The sequence below is a fragment of the Myxine glutinosa genome, chromosome 6 (genome assembly GCF_964187855.1).
Source record: "Myxine glutinosa chromosome 6, kmMyxGlut1.1, whole genome shotgun sequence".
NCBI lineage: Eukaryota > Metazoa > Chordata > Myxini > Myxiniformes > Myxinidae > Myxine > Myxine glutinosa.
The window spans coordinates 11,568,633-11,591,732 of NC_136266.1; the positions used below are offsets into that span (position 1 = coordinate 11,568,633).

The following is a 23,100-nucleotide window of genomic DNA, read 5'->3' on the forward strand; positions in this document are numbered from 1 at the left end:
GGACGTCCGCGATTGGACCAGCACCTGCACAGCCTGCCAACGGGCCAAGGTCCACCGACACACCCAGGCCCCGCTGGCACCTTTCACCATGCCCGAACGACGTTTCGACCACGTCAACGTGGATCTGGTGGGCCCCCTCCCACCGTCACGGGGGTTCACACACCTGCTCACCATGGTGGACAGGACCACCAGGTGGCCGGAGGCCGTTCCCCTCGTCTCCACCACCACCGCCGACGTGGCGCAGGCTTTCATCGCCACCTGGGTCGCCCGCTTCGGCGCACCGGCGGACATCTCGTCAGACCGCGGACCACAGTTCACCTCCGAGCTGTGGGGCGCGGTCGCCCGCAACCTGGGGGTAAAGCTCCACCGTACTACGGCCTACCACCCCCAAGCAAACGGGTTGTGCGAGCGATTCCACCACTCCATGAAGGCCGCGCTCATGGCCGGCCTTCAAGACGGCGGTTGGGCCGACCGGCTGCCGTGGGTCCTTTTGGGCCTCCACATGGCCCCCAAGAGGACCTCCAGGCATCCACCGCCGAGCTTGTCTACGGCCAGGCGCTACGCATCCCGTGCGAATTCGTGCCCGACGCTACCAGTCCCTGGTCCGCAGCTCACCAGCACTCGGACCTCCAGGAGGCCGCCCGACGGTTTGCCCCCGTGCCAACATCCCACCACGGTGACCCCCAATCCTACGTCCCCCCAGCACTTCGCACAGCGGAGTATGTTTTTGTGCGTCATGACGCACATTGGGGGCCATTCCGGCCGCCGTACGACGGGCCCTTCCGGGTCCTGCGACGGGACGACAAGTCGTTCGTCATCGACATCGGCGGCAGGTCGGACCGGATTGCGGTGGACCGCCTCAAGCCGGCGCACGTGGACGTCGACCAACCACCACGGGTGGCCCTTCCGCCGCGGCGAGGCCGCCCCCCGTCCACGGTGCCCCCCACTCGACAGCCCACCACCACACCGGACCCCCCCCCCCCCACGACCCGCCAGGGGTCGCTTCGGCCGGGTCATCAGGACCCCCCTCAAATTGACCCTGCCGGTGCAAGTCGATTCTGGGGGGACGTGTGTAGCGGCTACCGCTGGGTTTTCACAATCGCCTTGCACCTATCAAGGACGCGGAGCGATCACCATGCCGGGCTCGTCCAGGACGCCCGGGCAGGCCCGCGCTCAACTTGCCAGGCCTCGGTCGGGACGCCCGGGCAGGCTCGCCCTCAACTTGCCAGGCCGCAGCCAGGACGCTCGGCCACGCCCCCTCTCGCCTTTCCTGGGCAAACGCTCCGGGATAATGTGTATATATATATTGCTGCCCGATAAACGGGCTTTTGAGAGTACCTGAGTGTTTTGTTTGAATAAAGCAACTCGGACGAATTCCAGCTTTTTGTCGCGTCCATTCTTCCGATCGACGTGGGAGCCCGAGCTCCTTCACCAGCATAATATTAATGTTATTACAAACCAAATATCCTACCTAGGTGGTTGCCCCCAACAACCTTACGGAAGTAAATTTCATTACAACGAAGAAGCCGTCACAGTGTTCTGGTGATTGTGCAATGTCTCTTCTGTGGAGATGATAAATACCATATGATACTTTTTCCACAGATGAACTTTTCGAAAGGCAAAAAATTAACTTCTCAGAATGAAAATATTAAAAATAACCATCTCCTCCTCCACCTCCCACCGCCGCCTGTACGGAAACTTGGACTCAAGATTGTTTTGGTGCTACAACTAAATTAACTTTATTATTCGGTAAATAATAATATTATAATATCACATGCAACTAAAACCATCATTATACCAAGCATAATAATGTGGCTTTGCTTTTCGGCCGAAAAACTACAGTTAGGAAACCAAGTGCAATTTTCCCATCAAAAATAATGGAAAACGAGCTCTCGTATAACAAAAGGTTATAAAGGCGTGTAACCCATTCGTTAAGCAGGGGATACATGTGTATACCTATATGTATATACAGTATGCACATATATATTGTCACGTCTGTAGCCGATGAAGACCAGCCTTGGACAGACAGCCGAACGTTGCTTTCACTCCGAGGCGTACAGCCGAACTTGGCGGGATTATCTTTTCGCGAGAGCGGGAAAGGCCCGAAGCCTTATCTGACCGGACGGCCGCCACGGGGCATCCACTCCTCGAACCTACAAACAAACAAATACACAAGACAAGGAAAATCAACAATACAACTCATGAAATGCACAATAATAAATTTAATGAAATTAAGGCACGGAAATAAAATGAATGTTGAGGTAAATCTATAATCCTAACTTGAGACGTCTCCACTAAGACACGAAAACAGACAAGGGAATGATTAAAGAAAATAAATGTTTTAAGTCGGCTGGTACTCAGCTTTGTGTCTCAACGAGGACTTTGAGGAGCTCGGTGGTCGTCGAACCACCGTGCGGGAAACGCACAAGATGCGTGGAGTCGTGCCCGTAGCCAGCCACCGGCGTGAGGCAAGCTGACAGGACAGCCTCCTTCGGTCTGCTCGTGACCTCCTCCGTTTCCGAAGAGCAATACCGTCAACAACACCCCCTCCAACGTTGCAAAGGCCACCAAAGCTCCGAAATGTTCTCTCCAAAAAGCGCACACGGGCCAGCACCAGAGAGAGCGAGGGAGGAGGATGCACCTTCTTTTGTCGCTCACTGACGTCACTCCCCGACCAATCCTGACGTTCCATTACAGCATCCCATGGCTCCTTAACCTGTCACGAAGCTCGGGGCGTGGTTTCTCCGCCACGAGTCATCAAGGCGTTCAGGAATGTTTGGATGACGTCAGCGGTCGTGGGTCAGGGGTGCACCTGCCCGATGGACAGTGCTGTGTTTCTGTCGGCCTTGTCGGTGTTGTTGTAGCAATTGGGCCGACTGCATGGCTGGCTGAATGAATGTAAAAACATAAGGAAAAAAAAATCACAGGAGGGCAATTACGCACTGGTGATTACCCTTAAGCCCTTCCTAATTAGCATAGCCCCACCCCTCGAATGGAGACACATAGACGATCTTCTTCTATACAGATTCCCTACTTATTACATGGAGATTCTTTTTCTTCGCGTCACATGGTCCATGCTAAACTATTATACATCCCTACCTTTCTGTGAGAAAGGTGAGAAACATTCCTGTGAGAATCATCTCTACCCCCACAAACGTAACAATATATATATATATATCAGCATTATTAATATGATGCGAAAGTTTACAGTACTGCTGGTATTGGCTTAAGACCAGTAGGTAAGTCTTGGCATACTGAGGCGCAGCGACAGGAAACAACCTGTTAATCTCATGGGCCCAGGCTCGGACATGAGCTCTGCGAGACATCTCATGCTCTCCTTTAATTGTCAGGAAACGTAATGATGTTTTTAAAGTTTACTTTAATTTTGGCGCACATTTCTGTTCAAAATCCATCATTAAGCACCAAATGCAACGTGGGTGCCTTTTGCAATAATGTATGTGTTGGCAGCTAAACCTATATCTGGAGCCCTTTATAACCATTGTCATGATGAGGTAGATGTATCGGTAGAGCGCAGGTCATTGTGTAACCATGGTTTGTCGCTCAGGGCAATGTGCAGTTCTCCGTGGAGGAGGAGGAGGTGGTGGTGGCAAGGAAAGATGGCATTGACATCCTCGCAAAACTCCTGTCCACGAGTCCGGAGCTTGTGGAAAAGGCCTTGCTCATTCGCACTGTGTCTACGGCGCGGGACATCATCGACAAGGCCCACTCAGCCCAGGAGGCCATTTACGGACGTGATGCTTTTGCCAAGGTGCTTTTGGAGTCCTAGTTGAGGGTTTTTTAATAGAGGGTGAAATTCTTGGTGGTTTACAACTGCTTTGTAAAGCTGTTGTTGTTTTCACTTTTCGTAGCCATGTTTCACGCTCTGCCTTGATCGTCGGTCTTTAACGGCCGATGGGTCCCAGAGCCCCGAATTGCAGGTGAAATTCGTCAAGCTAATTAGGGCAGGAATTTTGAATTTGTTGATGGTGTCATTAATCAATCATGACAGATGGGTCCCAGATTCAACGTCTCACCCAATGCTTGGTGCACGCATCGATGCACTGCCTTGGCTGTCATGTACCACTTTGGCGGTTAATAGTTGGACCTGGAATTGAACCCAAACAGGATGGCTCTAAGGCCCAAACGGGATGGCTCAAAGGCCTCCAAGGCCCAAACAGGATGGCTCCAAGGCCCAAACGGGATGGCTCAAAGGCCCAAACGGGATGGCTCAAAGGCCCAAACGGGATGGGTCCAAGGCCCAAACGGGATGAGTCCAAGGCCTCCAAGGCCCAAACGGGATGGCTCCAAGGCCTCCAAGGCCCACACGGGATGGCTCAAAGGCCCAAACGGGATGGCTCAAAGGCTAGTGCACTACCTCTGCACCATCTTGTCAGAAATGCTTTGTAGACGTCGTTGTTGCTATTTCATAAAAACAGCCTGAAAATAGACACTTGTTATAGACGGTCTAAAAAATAATTTTAAGACAACCTTGAAAGGGGTTGATGTGAGAAATTAAATAATTGTTGTTTTCTTAGCGGTGTCTTTTTAATTAAATATTTTCCACAAAACAAGATTTTGCACATCTGATCTCCGGGAGGGGTTTGGCGCGGGTGAAGGGGTTAGAGGTGTGTGGAATATGTGTTACGTGTATTTTACTTTCCAAGAACAGGTGGATACCACATCAGTGTTACTGATTACATCATTAAGCAGTAAATGCAACTTTAGTGCCTTTTGCAATAATTTATGGGGAGGCATCTAAACCACAATAAGTAATTATTATTTACTTGTCATTTTAACTGTTTGCGTGTGATGGGTCACAATCATGGCCTCCACAATCATGGCCTCCACAATCATGGCCTCCACAATCGTGGCCTCCACAATCGTGGCCTCCACAATCATGGCCTCCACAATCGTGGCCTCCACAATCGTGGCCTCCACAATCGTTGCCTCCACAATCATTGCCTCCACAATCATGGCCTCCACAATCGTGGCCTCCACAATCGTGGCCTCCACAATCATGGCCTCCACAATCATGGCCTCCACAATCGTGGCCTCCACAATCGTGGCCTCCACAATCGTGGCCTCCACAATCATGGCCTCCACAATCATGGCCTCCACAATCGTGGCCTCCACAATCGTGGCCTCCACAATCATGGCCTCCACAATCATGGCCTCCACAATCGTGGCCTCCACAATCATGGCCTCCACAATCGTGGCCTCCACAATCGTGGCCTCCACAATCGTGGCCTCCACAATCGTGGCCTCCACAATCGTGGCCTCCACAATCATGGCCTCCACAATCATGGCCTCCACAATCGTGGCCTCCACAATCATGGCCTCCACAATCATGGCCTCCACAATCGTGGCCTCCACAATCGTGGCCTCCACAATCGTGGCCTCCACAATCATGGCCTCCACAATCGTGGCCTCCACAATCGTGGCCTCCACAATCGTTGCCTCCACAATCATTGCCTCCACAATCATGGCCTCCACAATCGTGGCCTCCACAATCGTGGCCTCCACAATCATGGCCTCCACAATCATGGCCTCCACAATCGTGGCCTCCACAATCGTGGCCTCCACAATCATTGCCTCCACAATCATGGCCTCCACAATCATGGCCTCCACAATCATGGCCTCCACAATCATGGCCTCCACAATCGTGGCCTCCACAATCGTTGCCTCTACAATCATTGCCTCCACAATCATTGCCTCCACAATCATGGCCTCCGCAATCATGGCCTTCACCATCGTGGCCTCCACAATCATTGCCTTCACAATCATTGCCTCCACAATCATGGCCTCCACAATCATGGCCTCCACAATCATGGCCTCCACAATCATGGCCTCCACAATCATGGCCTCCACAATCATGGCCTCCACAATCGTGGCCTCCACAATCGTTGCCTCTACAATCATTGCCTCCACAATCATTGCCTCCACAATCATGGCCTCCACAATCATGGCCTTCACCATCATGGTCTCCACAATCATGGCCTCCACAATCATGGCCGCCACAATCATGGCCTGGAACGTGTTGTTGTCCACGATTGTGCCCTGACGTCATTGTTAAACATCTGTATTGTTTGTCCCTATTCAACGGCACGTGGATGTGTTCAGCATGGCCTTCAATGATTGGTTTTGAATGTAGGACGTTCTAGCTTGTTTGTAAGGTCGATGCTGATTGGCCAAAATGAATTCTCGCTTGGTGGAGGGTGGTTTTATTGGCATTTTAAAAATGGCGACATCACGTGATCAAGAGGACATGAGAGATTACAAAAACATACGACAACTCAAGATATTATACAGGTGATGAAGTAGTTTGTCCCGTAATACTCCAGATTATGTTGACGGAGGTGGAGATGTTGACGGACAGTTTGGCCAGTGATAGTTAAACATTGAATTACCTTTTTTAACCTATCGATTGTAAAAATGAGTGGAGTAATGTTGATTTTGAGAATGAAAGTATAGTTTAGAATCTGAAGTTTTACCTAATATATAGATTGTGGTAAAAAAGGTGGAGAACTCCTTCACAATACCCAATAACAAACATCTTACGTTTTATTCAGTTTGCCTGAAAAGTACCATATTACCGAATTGCATGCTGGGAAAATTCAACACAGTTCAAAATGATCTTCATGTCGGGTAACGGTTCTGCTCCGGATCCAGATCTCACCTCTCGGTGGATACAAACGTAACCTGTTCAGCCTGGTTCAGTTCAGTTCAGTGTGCTCTACCGAGTGCCGTTCTAGTTTTCTGGTTTACATCTTTCTCCTTTTCGTAAAATGTCGAACATTCTATCAGAGCAAAGAAGTAGCTCCAGCTGTAACATTTAGGACACCATTTGGACGAGATTCTTCTGTCCCCTCTCTTCCCAAGGATCAAATCACAATGGATGACAAAGCTCAAGGTCTTAACTAAAGTCTTTACTATGGGACTCAAGTTCCAACCCTGACTCATTCTGTACCACTCTGGCCCCTTTTCTCATTGACATTTTCCTGAGGCCTCAACATTTTCAATGTCCTAGAATCTTGTTCTGATAATGCAGTGTCTCATCTGCTTGTTCTCTGCAGCAGGGTCTTCACTGTGGACTTCATCCATATTTGTGTCGAAATCTACCAACATCAAATTCCCGTGTTCCTCCTTAATCATAATAATAATAATAATAATAATTCATTTATTTTGTATAGCGCTTTTCATGAAGCCCAAAGGCGCTTTGACAGAGTGCAAAACATAATGCATAACAAAACGTGAAAACAACAATTGCAAAAAGACAACAATCAATAGGGAAATATTTAAAGCAAAAGGAAGGAGAAGGAGAAGTGATAGTCAGGGGTTAAATGCTGTGGGTTGAATGTTGAATGCAGTGCTGAACAGGTGGGTCTTGAGTGATGTTTTGAATGTGGTGAGTGAGGAGGAGTCTCTGATGGTGTGAGGTAGTGAGTTCCAGAGGGTGGGAGCAGCGATGGAGAAGGCCCTGTCCCCCCAGGATCTGAATTTGGTCCGGATGGGGGGTGGGGGGTCAGGAGGTTGGTACCAGCAGAGCGGAGGTTGTGGGTGGGAGTGTGTCTGGAGAGGAGGTCAGCCAGGTAGGATGGGGCCAGGTTATGGAGGGCTTTGTAGGTCAAGAGGAGGATTTTGTACTGGATTCTCTGGGAGATGGGGAGCCAGTGAAGCTTGTAAAGGACGGGGGTGATGTGGTCACGGGTCCGGGAATGGGTGAGTAGACGGGCAGCGGAGTTCTGAATGTATTGGAGTTTATTGGTGATTGTTGAGGGTGAACCATAGAGGAGGCTATTGCAGTAGTCCAGACGGGAGGTGATGAAGTCGTGGATGAGGGTTTCTGCAGCCGTGGAGGAGAGGGATGAGCGGAGACGGGCGATGTTTTTCAGGTGAAAGAAGGCTGTTCATCTGTCAGTCACACGTGCTGCCTTCTATCCTTTAGCTGCTTCATGACCTCCTCCATCCATGTAAAAATATAACGTTCCAAAAGACAGGTGCAAACTCTAATCCACCTGACTATACCCCTGATCCACCTGGCTACACCTCTGATCCACCTGGCTACACCTCTGATCCACCTGGCTACACCTCTGATCCACCTGGCTACACCTCTGATCCACCTGGCTACACCTCTGATCCACCTGGCTACACCTCTGATCCACCTGGCTACACCTCTGATCCACCTGGCTACACCTCTGATCCACCTGGCTACACCTCTGATCCACCTGGCTACACCTCTGATCCACCTGGCTACACCTCTGATCCACCTGGCTACACCTCTGATCCACCTGGCTACACCTCTGATCCACCTGGCTACACCTCTGATCCACCTGGCTACACCTCTGATCCACCTGGCTACACCTCTGATCCACCTGGCTTCACCTCTGATCTACCTGGCTACACCTCTGATCCACCTGGCTACACCTCTGATCCAGCTGGCTACACCTCTGAACCACCTGGCTACACCTCTGATCCACCTGGCTACACCTCTGATCCACCTGACTACACCTCTGATCCACCTGGCTACACCTCTGATCCACCTGGCTACACCTCTGATCCACCCACCTGGCTACACCTCTGATCCACCCACCTGGCTACACCTCTGATCCACCTGGCTACACCTCTGATCCACCTGGCTACACCTCTGATCCACCTGGCTACACCTCTGATCCACCTGGCTACACCTCTGATCCACCTGGCTACACCTCTGATCCACCTGACTACACCTCTGATCCACCTGGCTACAGATGGTCATTATGTGATCCCCCTTGACCTTTTACTTTTTTTAAAGTACAAACATTGTGATTGACCTCAGGGTAGGGGATGAGATTCCTGGGACGTGACTGTACCCAGGTATGTGTTGCATGTTTATTCTGTCACGTCTTACAGACAACCTTAGGAACACTTTCCCAATGCTGTACAAGAGACTGTCTCCGAAAGACAGGTCTGATCACACGTTGCGGACAACACACCATTTTCTATCCCTGAATATCCCTGAATGTTGCTCGAGATTAAGACGTGGTACAGTTGTGCTTTAATAATAAGATAAATGGTCACCTGTGCTTACCTTTACAGGAGCTTTGGTAAGGATGAGGTGCCCTGCAAGGTGACGGGTTGTTTTCTCACGCAGGCCATATATGAGCGCCTCTTCTGCTGGATTGTGGGAAAAATCAACAGCGTCATTGAAATCTTGGACTACGATCCCCGTACGCACGGAAAGAACACCGTCATCGGGGTGCTCGACATCTACGGCTTCGAGATTTTCGACAACAACAGGTAAGATCTGCTTTTTTGGTCGAAAATCATTCGTCATGTTTGTCGTGTTCACGTTTGTCGTGTTCACGTTTGTCGCGTTCACGTTTGTCGCGTTCACGTTTGTCGCGTTCACGTTTGTCGCGTTCACGTTTGTCGCGTTCACGTTTGTCGCGTTCACGTTTGTCGCGTTCACGTTTGTCGTTGTCGCGTTCACGTTTGTCGCGTTCACGTTTGTCGCGTTCACGTTTGTCGCGTTCACGTTTGTCATTGTCGCGTTCACGTTTGTCACGTTCACGTTTGTCGCGTTCACGTTTGTCGTGTTCACGTTTGTCGCGTTCACGTTTGTCGTGTTCACGTTTGTCGCGTTCACGTTTGTCGCGTTCACGTTTGTCGCGTTCACGTTTGTCGCGTTCACGTTTGTCGCGTTCACGTTTGTCGCGTTCACGTTTGTCGCGTTCACGTTTGTCGCGTTCACGTTTGTCGCGTTCGCGTTCACGTTTGTCGCGTTCACGTTTGTCGCGTTCACGTTTGTCGTTGTCGCGTTCACGTTTGTCGCGTTCACGTTTGTCGCGTTCACGTTTGTCATTGTCGCGTTCACGTTTGTCACGTTCACGTTTGTCGTGTTCACGTTTGTCGTGTTCACGTTTGTCGTGTTCACGTTTGTCGCGTTCACGTTTGTCGCGTTCACGTTTGTCGCGTTCACGTTTGTCGCGTTCACGTTTGTCGCGTTCACGTTTGTCGCGTTCACGTTTGTCGCGATCACGTTTGTCGCGTTCACGTTTGTCGCGTTCACGTTTGTCGCGTTCACGTTTGTCGCGTTCACGTTTGTCGCGTTCACGTTTGTCGCGTTCACGTTTGTCGTGTTCACGTTTGTCGTGTTCACGTTTGTCATTGTCGCGTTCACGTTTGTCGCGTTCACGTTTGTCGCGTTCACGTTTGTCGCGTTCACGTTTGTCGCGTTCACGTTTGTCATTGTCGCGTTCACGTTTGTCACGTTCACGTTTGTCGCGTTCACGTTTGTCGCGTTCACGTTTGTCGCGTTCACGTTTGTCATTGTCGCGTTCACGTTTGTCACGTTCACGTTTGTCACGTTCACGTTTGTCGCGTTCACGTTTGTCGCGTTCACGTTTGTCGCGATCACGTTTGTCGCGTTCACGTTTGTCGCGTTCACGTTTGTCGCGTTCACGTTTGTCGCGTTCACGTTTGTCGCGTTCACGTTTGTCGCGTTCACGTTTGTCGCGTTCACGTTTGTCGCGTTCACGTTTGTCATTGTCGCGTTCACGTTTGTCACGTTCACGTTTGTCACGTTCACGTTTGTCGCGTTCACGTTTGTCGCGTTCACGTTTGTCGCGTTCACGTTTGTCGCGTTCACGTTTGTCGCGTTCACGTTTGTCGCGTTCACGTTTGTCATTGTCGCGTTCACGTTTGTCACGTTCACGTTTGTCGCGTTCACGTTTGTCGCGTTCACGTTTGTCACGTTCACGTTTGTCGCGCTCACGTTTGTCGCGTTCACGTTTGTCGCGTTCACGTTTGTCATTGTCGCGTTCACGTTTGTCACGTTCACGTTTGTCGCGTTCACGTTTGTCGCGTTCACGTTTGTCGCGTTCACGTTTGTCATTGTCGCGTTCACGTTTGTCGCGTTCACGTTTGTCGCGTTCACGTTTGTCGCGTTCACGTTTGTCGCGTTCACGTTTGTCATTGTCGCGTTCACGTTTGTCGCGTTCACGTTTGTCGCGTTCACGTTTGTCGTGTTCACGTTTGTCATTGTCGCGTTCACGTTTGTCGCGTTCACGTTTGTCGCGTTCACGTTTGTCGCGTTCACGTTTGTCGCGTTCACGTTTGTCGCGTTCACGTTTGTCATTGTCGCGTTCACGTTTGTCGCGTTCACGTTTGTCGCGTTCACGTTTGTCGCGTTCACGTTTGTCGCGTTCACGTTTGTCGTGTTCACGTTTGTCGCGTTGCTCTTGCAATCACAGAACGTTAGATGCGAATTTTGTCGGATTTATCCTTGTTAAATTGATATATGTGGGAAAATGACATGCCCAGACCAGGAATCGAACCCAGGTCCTCTGAAAAACCGGACCAGTGCTCTGCCATCTGAGCTGTCTGGGCGACCCTGACCGAGCATGAAATCTCCCCACACATACTGTATGATTGCCACTCTCTTTCCGTCAATGCTTCCGGGGCACTCGCTGCCAACCATAGGAGCACCGACGACCTGAACACGAGAGGGTCTTTCTCCATTGGGGGGACAAATCCATGTCCTCTATTATAAACACCACTGGGGGCGTAGTGAAGCAATTACATTAATGAACAGGATTATAAATAATTATTGTTCCCCGTCGCACCGCGGAGCGAAAGGGGGACTATGGGTTCCCCCTCCGTCCGTGCGTGCGTGCGTGTGTAAGCGAAGGACCGAATTCTAATTTGGTGTGTGGGTGCAACCCACGTCAAAATCCAAGATGGCCGCCACCATGTATGTCTGAACCTTGAGTGGAATATCTTGAAAAATAAGCGAAGTACCAACTTCTAATCTGGTGTGTGGGTGTAACTAGGCATATGGAAGAACGCTGTTTAAAATTGGGTCGCCACGTCAAAATCCAAGATGGCCGCCTTGCGTCTTCCACTTTGTCAACTCGCATCACTTTACCGACGGGGGACCAAGGCGTAACGCTTGTTTTTTTTATTTTTCCAGAGGATCTGGGTTCGATTCCTGGTCTGGGCATGTAATTTTCCCACATATATCAATTTAATTATTTAATCCTGTTCATTAATCTAATTTGTCCTTGTTATTAAAAAAAAAAAGGTAGGAAACAGGTAACACAAATGTGAATGAAAAACCAAGCGAGTTTCAACCCAATCCTATTCACATAAATAGAAACGTATTGCTTTGCATCACGATCTCATTTTATCCTTCCCACCTATCCATGGGGTCATCCAGTGTATTCCCTCTTCTTGTCTCCTTCGTCTACCTACTGACGTTTCATTGGTTCACATTGTTGTTCTTGTCTGCACATTCTATCCGACGTTATCTGTCTACCTTTTACCCTGAATAACGCATGTCTTCGATGAGTTTTTTGTGTGAGTGACAGAGTGTTCCCAATCGCCATTATTGCTGTTCCTTCATGATCACAAGCACCATGATGACATTACGCTTGCTCTCCCTGTCTGAAATGTTTCCCACCCCTCGGGACACAGACATGATCTGTAGGTCTTCAAACCTCGAGAGCATCAAACTTTGTACGCCTCCCGTGAGGATCCTTTTAGACCTTTCGAGAATTGATAGATTCACATCGCATCACTTCACCAATTTGGCCACAAGAGAGAGATGTAACCTTGCGGAATAATCACAAGAGAGAGCTGTAACCTTGCAGAATAACCACAAGAGAGAGATGTAACCTTGCGGAATAACCACAAGAGAGAGATGTAACCTTGCGGAATAATCACTAGAGAGAGATGTAACCTTGCGGAATAACCATAAGACAGAGATGTAACCTTGCGGAATAATCACAAGAGAGAGCTGTAACCTTGCAGAATAACCACAAGAGAGAGCTGTAACCTTGCAGAATAACCACAAGAGAGAGCTGTAACCTTGCAGAATAACCACAAGAGAGAGCTGTAACCTTGCTGGATAACCACAAGAGAGAGCTGTAACCTTGCGGAATAACCACAAGAGAGAGAGCTGTAACCTTGCAGAATAACCACAAGAGAGAGCTGTAACCTTGCAGAATAACCACAAGAGAGCTGTAACCTTGCGGAATAATCACAAGAGAGAGCTGTAACCTTGCAGAATAACCACAAGAGAGAGCTGTAACCTTGCAGAATAACCACAAGAGAGAGAGAGAGCTGTAACCTTGCAGAATAACCACAAGAGAGAGCTGTAACCTTGCGGAATAACCACAAGAGAGAGCTGTAACCTTGCGGAATAATCACAAGAGAGAGCTGTAACCTTACGGAATAACCACAAGAGAGAGCTGTAACCTTGCAGAATAACCACAAGAGAGAGCTGTAACCTTGCGGAATAACCACAAGAGAGAGCTGTAACCTTGTGGAATAACCACAAGAGAGAGCTGTAACCTTGCGGAATAACCACAAGAGAGCTGTAACCTTGCGGAATAACCACAAGAGAGAGCTGTAACCTTGCAGAATAACCACAAGAGAGAGCTGTAACCTTGCAGAATAACCACAAGAGAGAGCTGTAACCTTGCAGAATAACCACAAGAGAGAGCTGTAACCTTGCGGAATAACCACAAGAGAGAGCTGTAACCTTGCGGAATAACCACAAGAGAGAGAGAGCTGTAACCTTGCGGAATAACCACAAGAGAGAGCTGTAACCTTGCAGAATAACCACAAGAGAGAGCTGTAACCTTGCAGAATAACCACAAGAGAGAGCTGCAACCTTGCGGAATAACCACAAGAGAGAGATGTAACCTTGCGGAATAACCACAAGAGAGAGAGAGAGCTGTAACCTTGCGGAATAACCACAAGAGAGAGATGTAACCTTGCGGAATAACCACAAGAGAGAGCTGTAACCTTACGGAATAACCACAAGAGAGAGCTGTAACCTTGTGGAATAACCACAAGAGAGAGCTATAACCTTGCAGAATAACCACAAGAGAGCTGTAACCTCGCAGAATAATCACAAGAGAGAGCTGTAACCTCGCGGAATAACCACAAGAGAGAGCTGTAACCTTGCGGAATAATCACAAGAGAGAGCTGTAACCTTGCGGAATAACCACAAGAGAGAGCTGTAACCTTGCGGAATAATCACAAGAGAGAGCTGTAACCTTGCAGAATAACCACAAGAGAGAGCTGTAACCTTGCAGAATAACCACAAGAGAGAGCTGTAACCTTGCAGAATAACCACAAGAGAGAGCTGTAACCTTGCTGGATAACCACAAGAGAGAGCTGTAACCTTGCAGAATAACCACAAGAGAGAGCTGTAACCTTGCGGAATAATCACAAGAGAGAGCTGTAACCTTGCTGAATAACCACAAGAGAGAGCTGTAACCTTGCGGAATAATCACACGAGAGAGCTGTAACCTTGCAGAATAATCACAAGAGAGAGCTGTAACCTTGCGGAATAACCACAAGAGAGAGCTGTAACCTTGCGGAATAATCACAAGAGAGAGCTGTAACCTTGCGGAATAACCACAAGAGAGAGCTGTAACCAACCACAAGAGAGAGCTGTAACCTTGCGGAATAACCACAAGAGAGAGCTGTAACCTTGCGGATAACCAAGGCAATATCAGCCCAGACTGGCACCTTGCTCGATTGCACCATTAGTTTAGTCTGTCATTCCATTGGTTTAGTCTATTGTACCATTGGTTTAGTCTATCGTACCATTGGTTTAGTCTATCGTACCATTGGTTTTGTCTATTGTACCATTGGTTTAGTCTATCGTACCATTGGTTTTGTCTATTGTACCATTGGTTTCGTCTATTGTACCATTAGTTTAGTCTGTCGTACCAATAGTTTAGTCTGTCGTACTGTTGGTTTTATCTAATGTACCATTGGATTAGTCTATTGTTGCATTAGTTTAGTCTGTCATACCGTTGGTTTAGTCTATTGTACCATTAACTTAGTCCACCGTACCATTCGTTTATTCTGTTGTACTGTTGGTTTAGTCTGTCAAACCGTTGGTTACGTCTGTTGTACTGTTGGTTTAGTCTGTTGTACTGTTGGTTTAGTCTATTGTACCATTAGTTTAGTCTGTCATACCATTGGTTTAGTCTATCATACCATTGGTTTAGTCTGTCATACCGTTGGTTTAGTCGATCGTACCATTGGTTTAGTGCATGGGGGTATTTTTAATCTTTTCCGTTAATCTTGGAAGGAAGGAGAGGGTGCATATTCTCTATGTGAATGTGTATCATGTTGCGCCGCCTCCAGGTGAGAGAGGGTATTACAAATCCTCTCCCTTCACAGTGCAGTATTCCTGTCCCCGCATTTTCCATTATATTAGCAGTCGACGTGTTTTTTCTTCATGAACATAAACCGGGTTATTTTTCCTTTTTTGGAGGAGCGATTGAGGCAGCTGTGATTTGCCTATACACTGCCCAAATAAAGGTATGTGTCAGAAGAATGTGTTGCATGCTTGGAACAAGATCGCCCATAGGTTGGGTACTCTGCTAATTGTCCTAAGTCATGTCGTTCAGCACACATGTCTGATTTGAACTAATTTTACCACTCCTCCCCTCCTCCTCCTCCACCCCCACCCACCACCTCCTGTCCCCAGCTCATCAAACACACCTTTCTCTGATTGTGTGCCATCTAATTTTTCTCACACCTAATCTTTTCAAGACCTAATTGTATCACATCACTATCTTTGCCCGACTCTCAGTAAATGATGTGACCTGTTCTCATCTTCTCAGCCTCGAGCAGTTCTGCATCAATTATTGCAATGAGAAACTTCAGCAGCTCTTCATCGAGCTTGTTCTTAAACAAGAACAAGAAGAGTACCAGAGAGAAGGAATCACGTGGCAGCACGTGAGTTCTTTCACTTTCAACGTTTGATCTTGATCGTCCCTCAGGAATGTCCTACTAGCGTAATATAGGTAGGGATAATATATTTATTACATATAAACGAATGCACTACCACCACCCCCACCTTTTTCCACCCCTTCCTTCATTGTGTGTAAGTTATATATATAGTCACGTGAAAAGGTAAGTACACCCCATGTAAAGTTTTGACTTTTTCAACATATTTCAACATACAGCTATTTGATCTTCATTTCAACAATATTGATAGATAAAGGTGATATAATATAACAAATATCATGGAACATTTACATTTTGTAGTCCATTGTATAATTTAAATAAACATAAATGCAAATTTCGCATGTGGAAAAAGTAAGTACACCCCTACATTTATCACTACTTCAAATACCGAAAATTAGAATCAGGTGCACCAGCTCAGGTGCAAATGATGAGAACATCGTTAGAGAGGATCTTGGAGGAAACTGTCTTATTTAAACCTCAGACATTTAGTTTGGTTTGCTCATTGTTGTTGAAGTGTGTGGCGTCACCATGCCTAGATCAAAAGAGCTCCCTGAGGCCTTCAGAAAGAAGGTTATAGATGCCTACGAGTCTGGGAAGGGATTTAAAAAGATCTCCAAACAATTTGAAATCAATCATTCGACTGTCCAGTAGATCATCTACAAGTGGAGAAGATTCCAAACAACTGCCAACTTGTTCAGGCCAGGCCGCCCCAGCAAGTTCAGCCCGAGAGCAGACCGCAAGATGCTGAAATAAGTCTCTAAGAACCCCAGAATGTCATCACGGGACCTACAGGAAGCTCTTCCCACTGTTGATGTCAAAGTGCACGAGTCTACCATTAGAAAGAGGCTGCACAAATTTGATCTACATGGGAGGTGTGCCAGGAGGAAACCTTTGCTGTCCAGAAAGAACATCAGGGCAAGACTAAAGTTTGCCAATGAACACCGAGGCAAAGACCAGCACTTCTGGAACAATGTGCTCTGGACAGATGAGTCAAAAGTAGAGCGATTTGGCCACCATACCAGAAGACATGTTTGGCGAAAACCAAAGACAGCATTTGACCACAAGAACCTGATACCAACTGTAAAGCATGGAGGTGGAAATATTATGGTTTGGGGCAGCTTTGCTGCATCAGGGCCTGGGCAGCTCACCATCATAGAATCCACGATGAATTCTTCATTGTACCAAAGGGTGCTTGAGGATAATGTGAGGCCAACTGTTGGAAAGTTGAAGCTCAACCGAAGGTGGACCTTACAACATGACAATGACCCCAAACATACCAGTAAATCCACCAAGGAATGGCTGAAAAGAAAGAAATGGAGAGTTCTGGAATGGCCAAGTCAAAGCCCGGATCTAAATCCCATCGAGATGTTGTGGCGGGATTTGAAACGAGCTGTGCATGCAAGAAACCCCTCAAACATCGCACAGCTGAAATAATTCTGCATGGAGGAGTGGGCAAAAATTTCTCCCAGTCGAAGTCAGAGACTGGTATACAGTTATAAGAAATGCCTACTTGAGGTTGTTTCTGCCAAAGGGGGCAATACCACCTATAAGAGCCAAGGGTGTACTTACTTTTTCCGCATGTGAAATTTGCATTTATGTTTATTTAAATTATACAATGGACTACAAAATGTGAATGTTTCATGATATTTGTTATATTATATCACCTTTATCTATCAATATTGTTGAAGTGAAGATCAAATAGCTGTATGTTGAAATATGTTCAAAAAGTGAAAACTTTACATGGGGTGTACTTACTTTTTCACGTGACTGTACATATATATATATATATATATATATATATATATATATATATATATATATATATGTATATATATATATATATATATATATATATATATATATATATATACATACACACACACACATACTAATTCTCTCTCTCTCTCTCGTCTCTCCCTCCCCTCTCTCATTCTCTCTCTCTCCCTCTCATTCTCTCTCTCTCCTCCCTCTCTCTCTCCGTTCTCTCTCTCTCCGTTCTCTCTCTCTCGTTCTCTCTCTCTCTCTCGCTCTCTCTCTCTCCTCTCGCGCTCTCTCTCTCCTCTCTCTCTCCTCTCTCTCTCCTCTCTCGTTCTCTCTCTCTCCTCTCGCTCTCTCCTCTCGCTCTCTCTCGTTCTCTCTCTCTCTCTCTTTCTCGTTCTCGTTCTCGTTCTCGTTCTCTCGTTCTCTCCTCTCTCGCTCTCGTTCTCTCTCTCTCGTTCTCCCTCTCTCCTCTCTCTCTCTCGTTCTCCCTCTCTCTGTCTCTCTGTCTCTCTCTCTGTCTCTCTCTCTGTCTCTCTCTCTCTCTCTCCTCTCTCTCTCTCCTCCTCTCTCTCTCTCTCATTCTCTCTCTCTCTCCTCTCATGCTCTCTCTCTCCTCTCTCTCTCATCTCTCTCTCTCCTCTCTCTCTCATTCTCTCTCTCTCGTTCTCTCTCTCTCTCTCTCTCTCTCTCCTCTCTCTCTCTCTTTCTCTGTGGCTTTCTGTCTTTCTTTGTTCCTTATACACGGTCACATCTTTTAATTTACAAACTCCAAACTCAGGTTACAAATACAACTATGTGTAGGGATAACATCGGCTATGTGGCCGCGGCCTCATGTGTGTGTGTGGAGAGCTGGGGAGGGGGGACGTAAATTATAGATGTAACCATGTACCATGTAGCGCCACCTAGTGGTGGTGGCAGAGGGTATTATAATTTCCTTTTTTATCTGGGCAACGCTCTTTGCACAGGTAAATTTGCCCCACCACCTCCCCTCACAACGACCCTCAACCTCACCTCCCCACTCCGCTCCCCACTCCCCCTTTCACGCCTTCGCCTTGGCCCTCTCCCCCTTTCACGCCTTCCCCTTGGCCCTCTCCCCCTCCCTACCTCTCCTCCTTTACCCACCCTCCCCCTCCACTTCTCCTGCAGGGTACTTTTAACCCACCGTTGCTAGCGCGAAATATATTATTCAAATTGTCCAACCCCCTCTGTTGTGTCGCTCAATAAATGCTAAACAATGGCAACGATCGTTATGAACAAGACGGTTTATGCGAGGCACGGGTCCACCAGCATATCTCCGACACCGTCAAGATGGCGTCCCTCTCATCGCTCCCACAATCCCGTTGCGCTTACATCATCATCATCCCTTCCCAGCAATCCCTAAACATCAGGCAATTCCCCAACAACAACAACAACAACAACAACAACAACGCAAACTCGGAAATAATCAAGCAGTAAGAATGAACACAACACCCTCCCAACCCCCACTCATTTCCTCCCAAACATGATTGATAGTATCATCATTTTAAACGTACCCTGTGCATCGACCAGCCCCAGATATGACCTCATCGGTGTTTAGAAACACAAAGGTTTAGTTGGAACACACACATCTAGGAACCTTTGGCCTATCACGGGTGCACATCGGCAGGAGTTTTTACAATACGGACTGCAAGTTATCAAATTTTTAGACTCGTTGATCAGGAAGTTCTCCAACTGTTTCATTGTGCGGAGGCACACCCTTTTCTCACAGGTAACCTTACAAGTACAGGGTGTTTATAAAGTCCCTATCTATTTAGTTACCTGTTATTTCTCTGAAATAGATAGAGACTTTATAAACACCTTGTATTTACGACTTCTTTAAAAGTTTTTTTTTTTAGTTGTTTGATTCCACAATCCTATCTGGCAGGCATGAAGGATGGCCATGCCACTTCGATTTACTTTTTACTAGCGGCTTCTGCATATGTGTGCCAAGCAATCGGAGCAGAAATACGTTATTTTCAAAGTCCATTATTGTTTTTGTTCCATATCCACCCCGCCATTGATGAGACTTGCATTCATCACTTTTTGAAAACCTTTTTGAAATACCAACTTCTTTCCTGGAAGTCCTAGCGTTCCAGTGTCCATTTATTTTACACCTCTCCCACCCCACCCCTTTCCCCTGCCCCCTCCCCCCAAGCCCTCTCCCTCGCACAGATCTCCAAATGTCCCTGTTCTCCACCATTGTTGTGCCTGTGTGCTTCCGTCTCTCTCTCTCCATATTGTCTCCCGCTCCCTTGATCATATGTTTTATGTGTCCGTTTGTTTTTTTTGTGATTAATGCTCTTACACGAGCCTCGATCTTGTATACGGTAAAAAAAAAAATTGCCTACTCTTTGTGCGCAACTGTGGGATCCTTGATGCCAGCAGATGGGACGTCCGGCTTATTGCCCCATCCGAAAGATGGAAACTTCCGGCTTGCGAAGCACAAATCCGACAATTCATATTGTTGGGTTGGGAATCGTACCCAGACTCGAAGACTCTAAACGAGCTCATCTTCTCCGAGCTCTCTTTGCTAAAAGATTGGAATCCTAACAAAATACAAATTTCCAACTAAATTAAGATGTTGTGGTTCTATTTAGACCTTGTCCTTCTTATTCCCAAGGAATTATGTTGAGATTACCTAGAAATTCGAGGATTTCTTTCATTTATGATTCGAATGCACTCTGGATTTGTTCTCTTTCCTCGACTAGTCACTCGAGTGAGTCCCACTGACGTGCGTTTCCAGGTTACCCCCACCTTGTTTACGTGGTGAGATCCTACAGGTGGCTCTGGCTGCCGGATGATGAACCGAAATCAAGATGCTATTTCTGGAACCCTAAAATGGCCGTCCTGTGGGTGGCTTGGCTCTCTTTACCCATGTTGCTCGTTACCCATGTTGCTCGTGGTGCTAAGAGCTCGGTGTAAACCACAAATAATTCAACTTTGTGAATTTTATCATTGTCAACATTGTGTGGATTTATCGATGTTTATTACCTGCGGCTCCGAAGGTGGATGTCGGATGAAGGTTATGTTTTCACCCCTGTCTCTTTGTTTGTCCTTGTTTGTTTGTTACTTGCCGGAAAACATTCCGGCAAGTATGTTGATCTGTTCGTTCTCTCTCTCTCTCTCTTCCCTTTGCTACCTTCCACTACCTTCCACCCCTCCCCTCCCCTCTGTTCCCCTCCCCTCCCCTTTCCCCTTCCCCTCCCCTCCCCTTTCCCCTTCCCTTCCCCTCCCCTCCCCTTTCCCCTTCCCCTCCCCTCCCCTTTCCCCTTCCCTCCCCTCCCCCGCCCGGCAATGCCGGGTACTTCTGCTAGTTTATTTATATTTCCGAGCAATGTATCCACCCTCCCTTTTTTCCTCCCCCAAGGCATACATAATAAATAGATGTTCTTAACCAAGATGTGCAAATGTGGTCCCTCATGAATGTCTTTCACTGCACCACGTTCACTTCCAGATTGACTATTTCAACAACCAAGTGATCTGCGAGCTCGTAGAACAACCGCACCGTGGCATCCTCGCCATTCTGGACGAGGCCTGCATGAACGTTGGTCGTGTCACGGACGCCATGTTTTTGGACGCCATGAACACAAAGCTTGGGAAACACGATCACTACACCAGCCGCAAGGTAGGCCCACTGCCGAACACGAGCCATCACGATCACTTCCCAAATCTGCTTTATTTTTGGGTTTGATTTCTCATGGGGTTAAATATATTCCTTTCACGTTTTAGCGCTAAATGTCAGAGCAAACATAGGCCCGAGTGTCAAGATGGTCGAGGCAGGATTCCGCACAAAGCCGCTCCTTCAGCCTGGGAGAGCTCGGAGGGAATGACAAATAGTTTAGTGTCCGGTGAGTGATTGTGGGAAGGTTTCCCAAGTCGAGCACAAACCGGTACACCGATGGCCTGACAATCCGAGGCGTGTTCCTTCGACCGCACTTTCTGTTAGGCCAGACGTGCTCCAGGGAACACCGAAGATCGGTGGAAGTGATTCCCAGCGATGGTAAAAGTCATGAGCTCGGACTCGAACGAAGCCTCCACCGAATTCGAGGAGATATGCTGCACCACAGGAAGTGACCTTGACAGCTTTGTTGTTTTGGTGAAGGGGAAGCATGAAAAAAGCAAACGTGAGGATGTCACTTTGGTGCAGCCGCAGGGACAGCAGTGTAATGGAGTGGCGCAACGGCAACCCTGAAATAGATCCAATTAATTGTGAAAATTGCATAATTCATGCTCCGAGATGTTCCGACTGCATTGCTCAGCTCTTCGATTCCATAATTCGCGACTCGCTTTATACTCGTGTCCTGTGAAAGGCAGCACTCTGTCGCCAAGGGCAACGTCGCCATTTTATCATCCGTCCTGGCGAGGTTTGACACGTTTGTTGGAAAGCTCTCGCTGTGCTTGTTAATTGGCTGAGTGGCAGCAGGGTACCAGGAGCGGGCCGCACTGGGAAAAAACTATAAAACTTAATTTTCCATCCACTCTGCAACCTTCGACCTTCCTACCCCCCTCGCGCCCCCCCCCCCCTCCACTACCTCCCTCCACACCAAACTACCCTCCACCTTCCTCCCCATCCCTCTCCCCTCCCCCACTACCTCCCTCCACAACAAACTACCTTCCACCTTCCTCCCCACTCCCTCTCCCTCCCCCACTACCTCCCTCACCCCCCCCCTCCCCACTACCTCCCTCCACACCAAACTACCTTCCACCTTCCTCCCCACTTCCCTTCCCTCCCACCTCTTCTCCCCTCGCTACTTCCCCACCACACCAAACTACCTTCCTCCCCACCCCGCCCATCCCTCCTCCACCACTACCTCCACTCCACGCCAAACTACCTTCCACCCTCCTCCCCACTTCTCCTCCCCCCAGCTCCGCCCCTACACTCCTCTTACTCCCCCCCCCCCCTCCCCACTACCTCCCTCCACACCAAACTACCTTCCACCTTCCTCCCCACTTCCCTTCCCTCCCACCTCTTCTCCCCCCGCTACTTCCCCACCACACCAAACTACCTTCCTCGCCACCCCGCCCATCCCTCCTCCACCACTACCTCCACTCCACGCCAAACTACCTTCCACCCTCCTCGGCTCCTCCCCACTTCTCCTACCCCCAGCTCCGCCCCTACCCTCCTCTTACTCCCCCCCCCCCCCCCTCGCCTCCCCCTTCCACACCAAACCACCTTCCTCCTCCACCTTACACAAATGATCATTTGGAATTGCTTGTGGCCACCTGCACACTCGGGTGTCATGTAATTGCTGGTGGCCACCTGCACACTCGGGTATCATGGAATTGCTTGTGGCCACCTGCACACTCGGGTGTCATGTAATTGCTGGTGGCCACCTGCACACTCGGGTATCATGGAATTGCTTGTGGCCACCTGCACACTCGGGTGTCATGTAATTGCTGGTGGCCACCTGCACACTCGGGTATCATGGAATTGCTTGTGGCCATCTGCACACTCAGATATCATGGAATTGTTGATGGCCACCTGCACACTCGGGTATCATGGAATTGCTTGTGGCCATCTGCACACTCAGATATCATGGAATTGTTGATGGCCACCTGCACACT

At 48.3% G+C, this 23,100-nt stretch overlaps 1 protein-coding gene across 3 annotated transcripts in view; it reads left to right on the forward strand.

Moving 5' to 3' along the window:
* The window catches only part of LOC137429584 (unconventional myosin-Id), a 211,370-nt gene that overhangs the window by 58,902 nt on the left and 129,368 nt on the right, over positions 1-23,100 (forward strand). For all 3 annotated transcript variants that reach the window (XM_068119607.2, XM_068119608.2, XM_068119606.2), the window contains exons 8-11: positions 3,566-3,769; positions 9,131-9,276; positions 15,630-15,744; positions 20,990-21,160. In XM_068119607.2, coding sequence (XP_067975708.1) covers positions 3,566-3,769; positions 9,131-9,276; positions 15,630-15,744; positions 20,990-21,160 — 636 coding nt within the window. The remainder of the gene's footprint in view (positions 1-3,565; positions 3,770-9,130; positions 9,277-15,629; positions 15,745-20,989; positions 21,161-23,100) is intronic.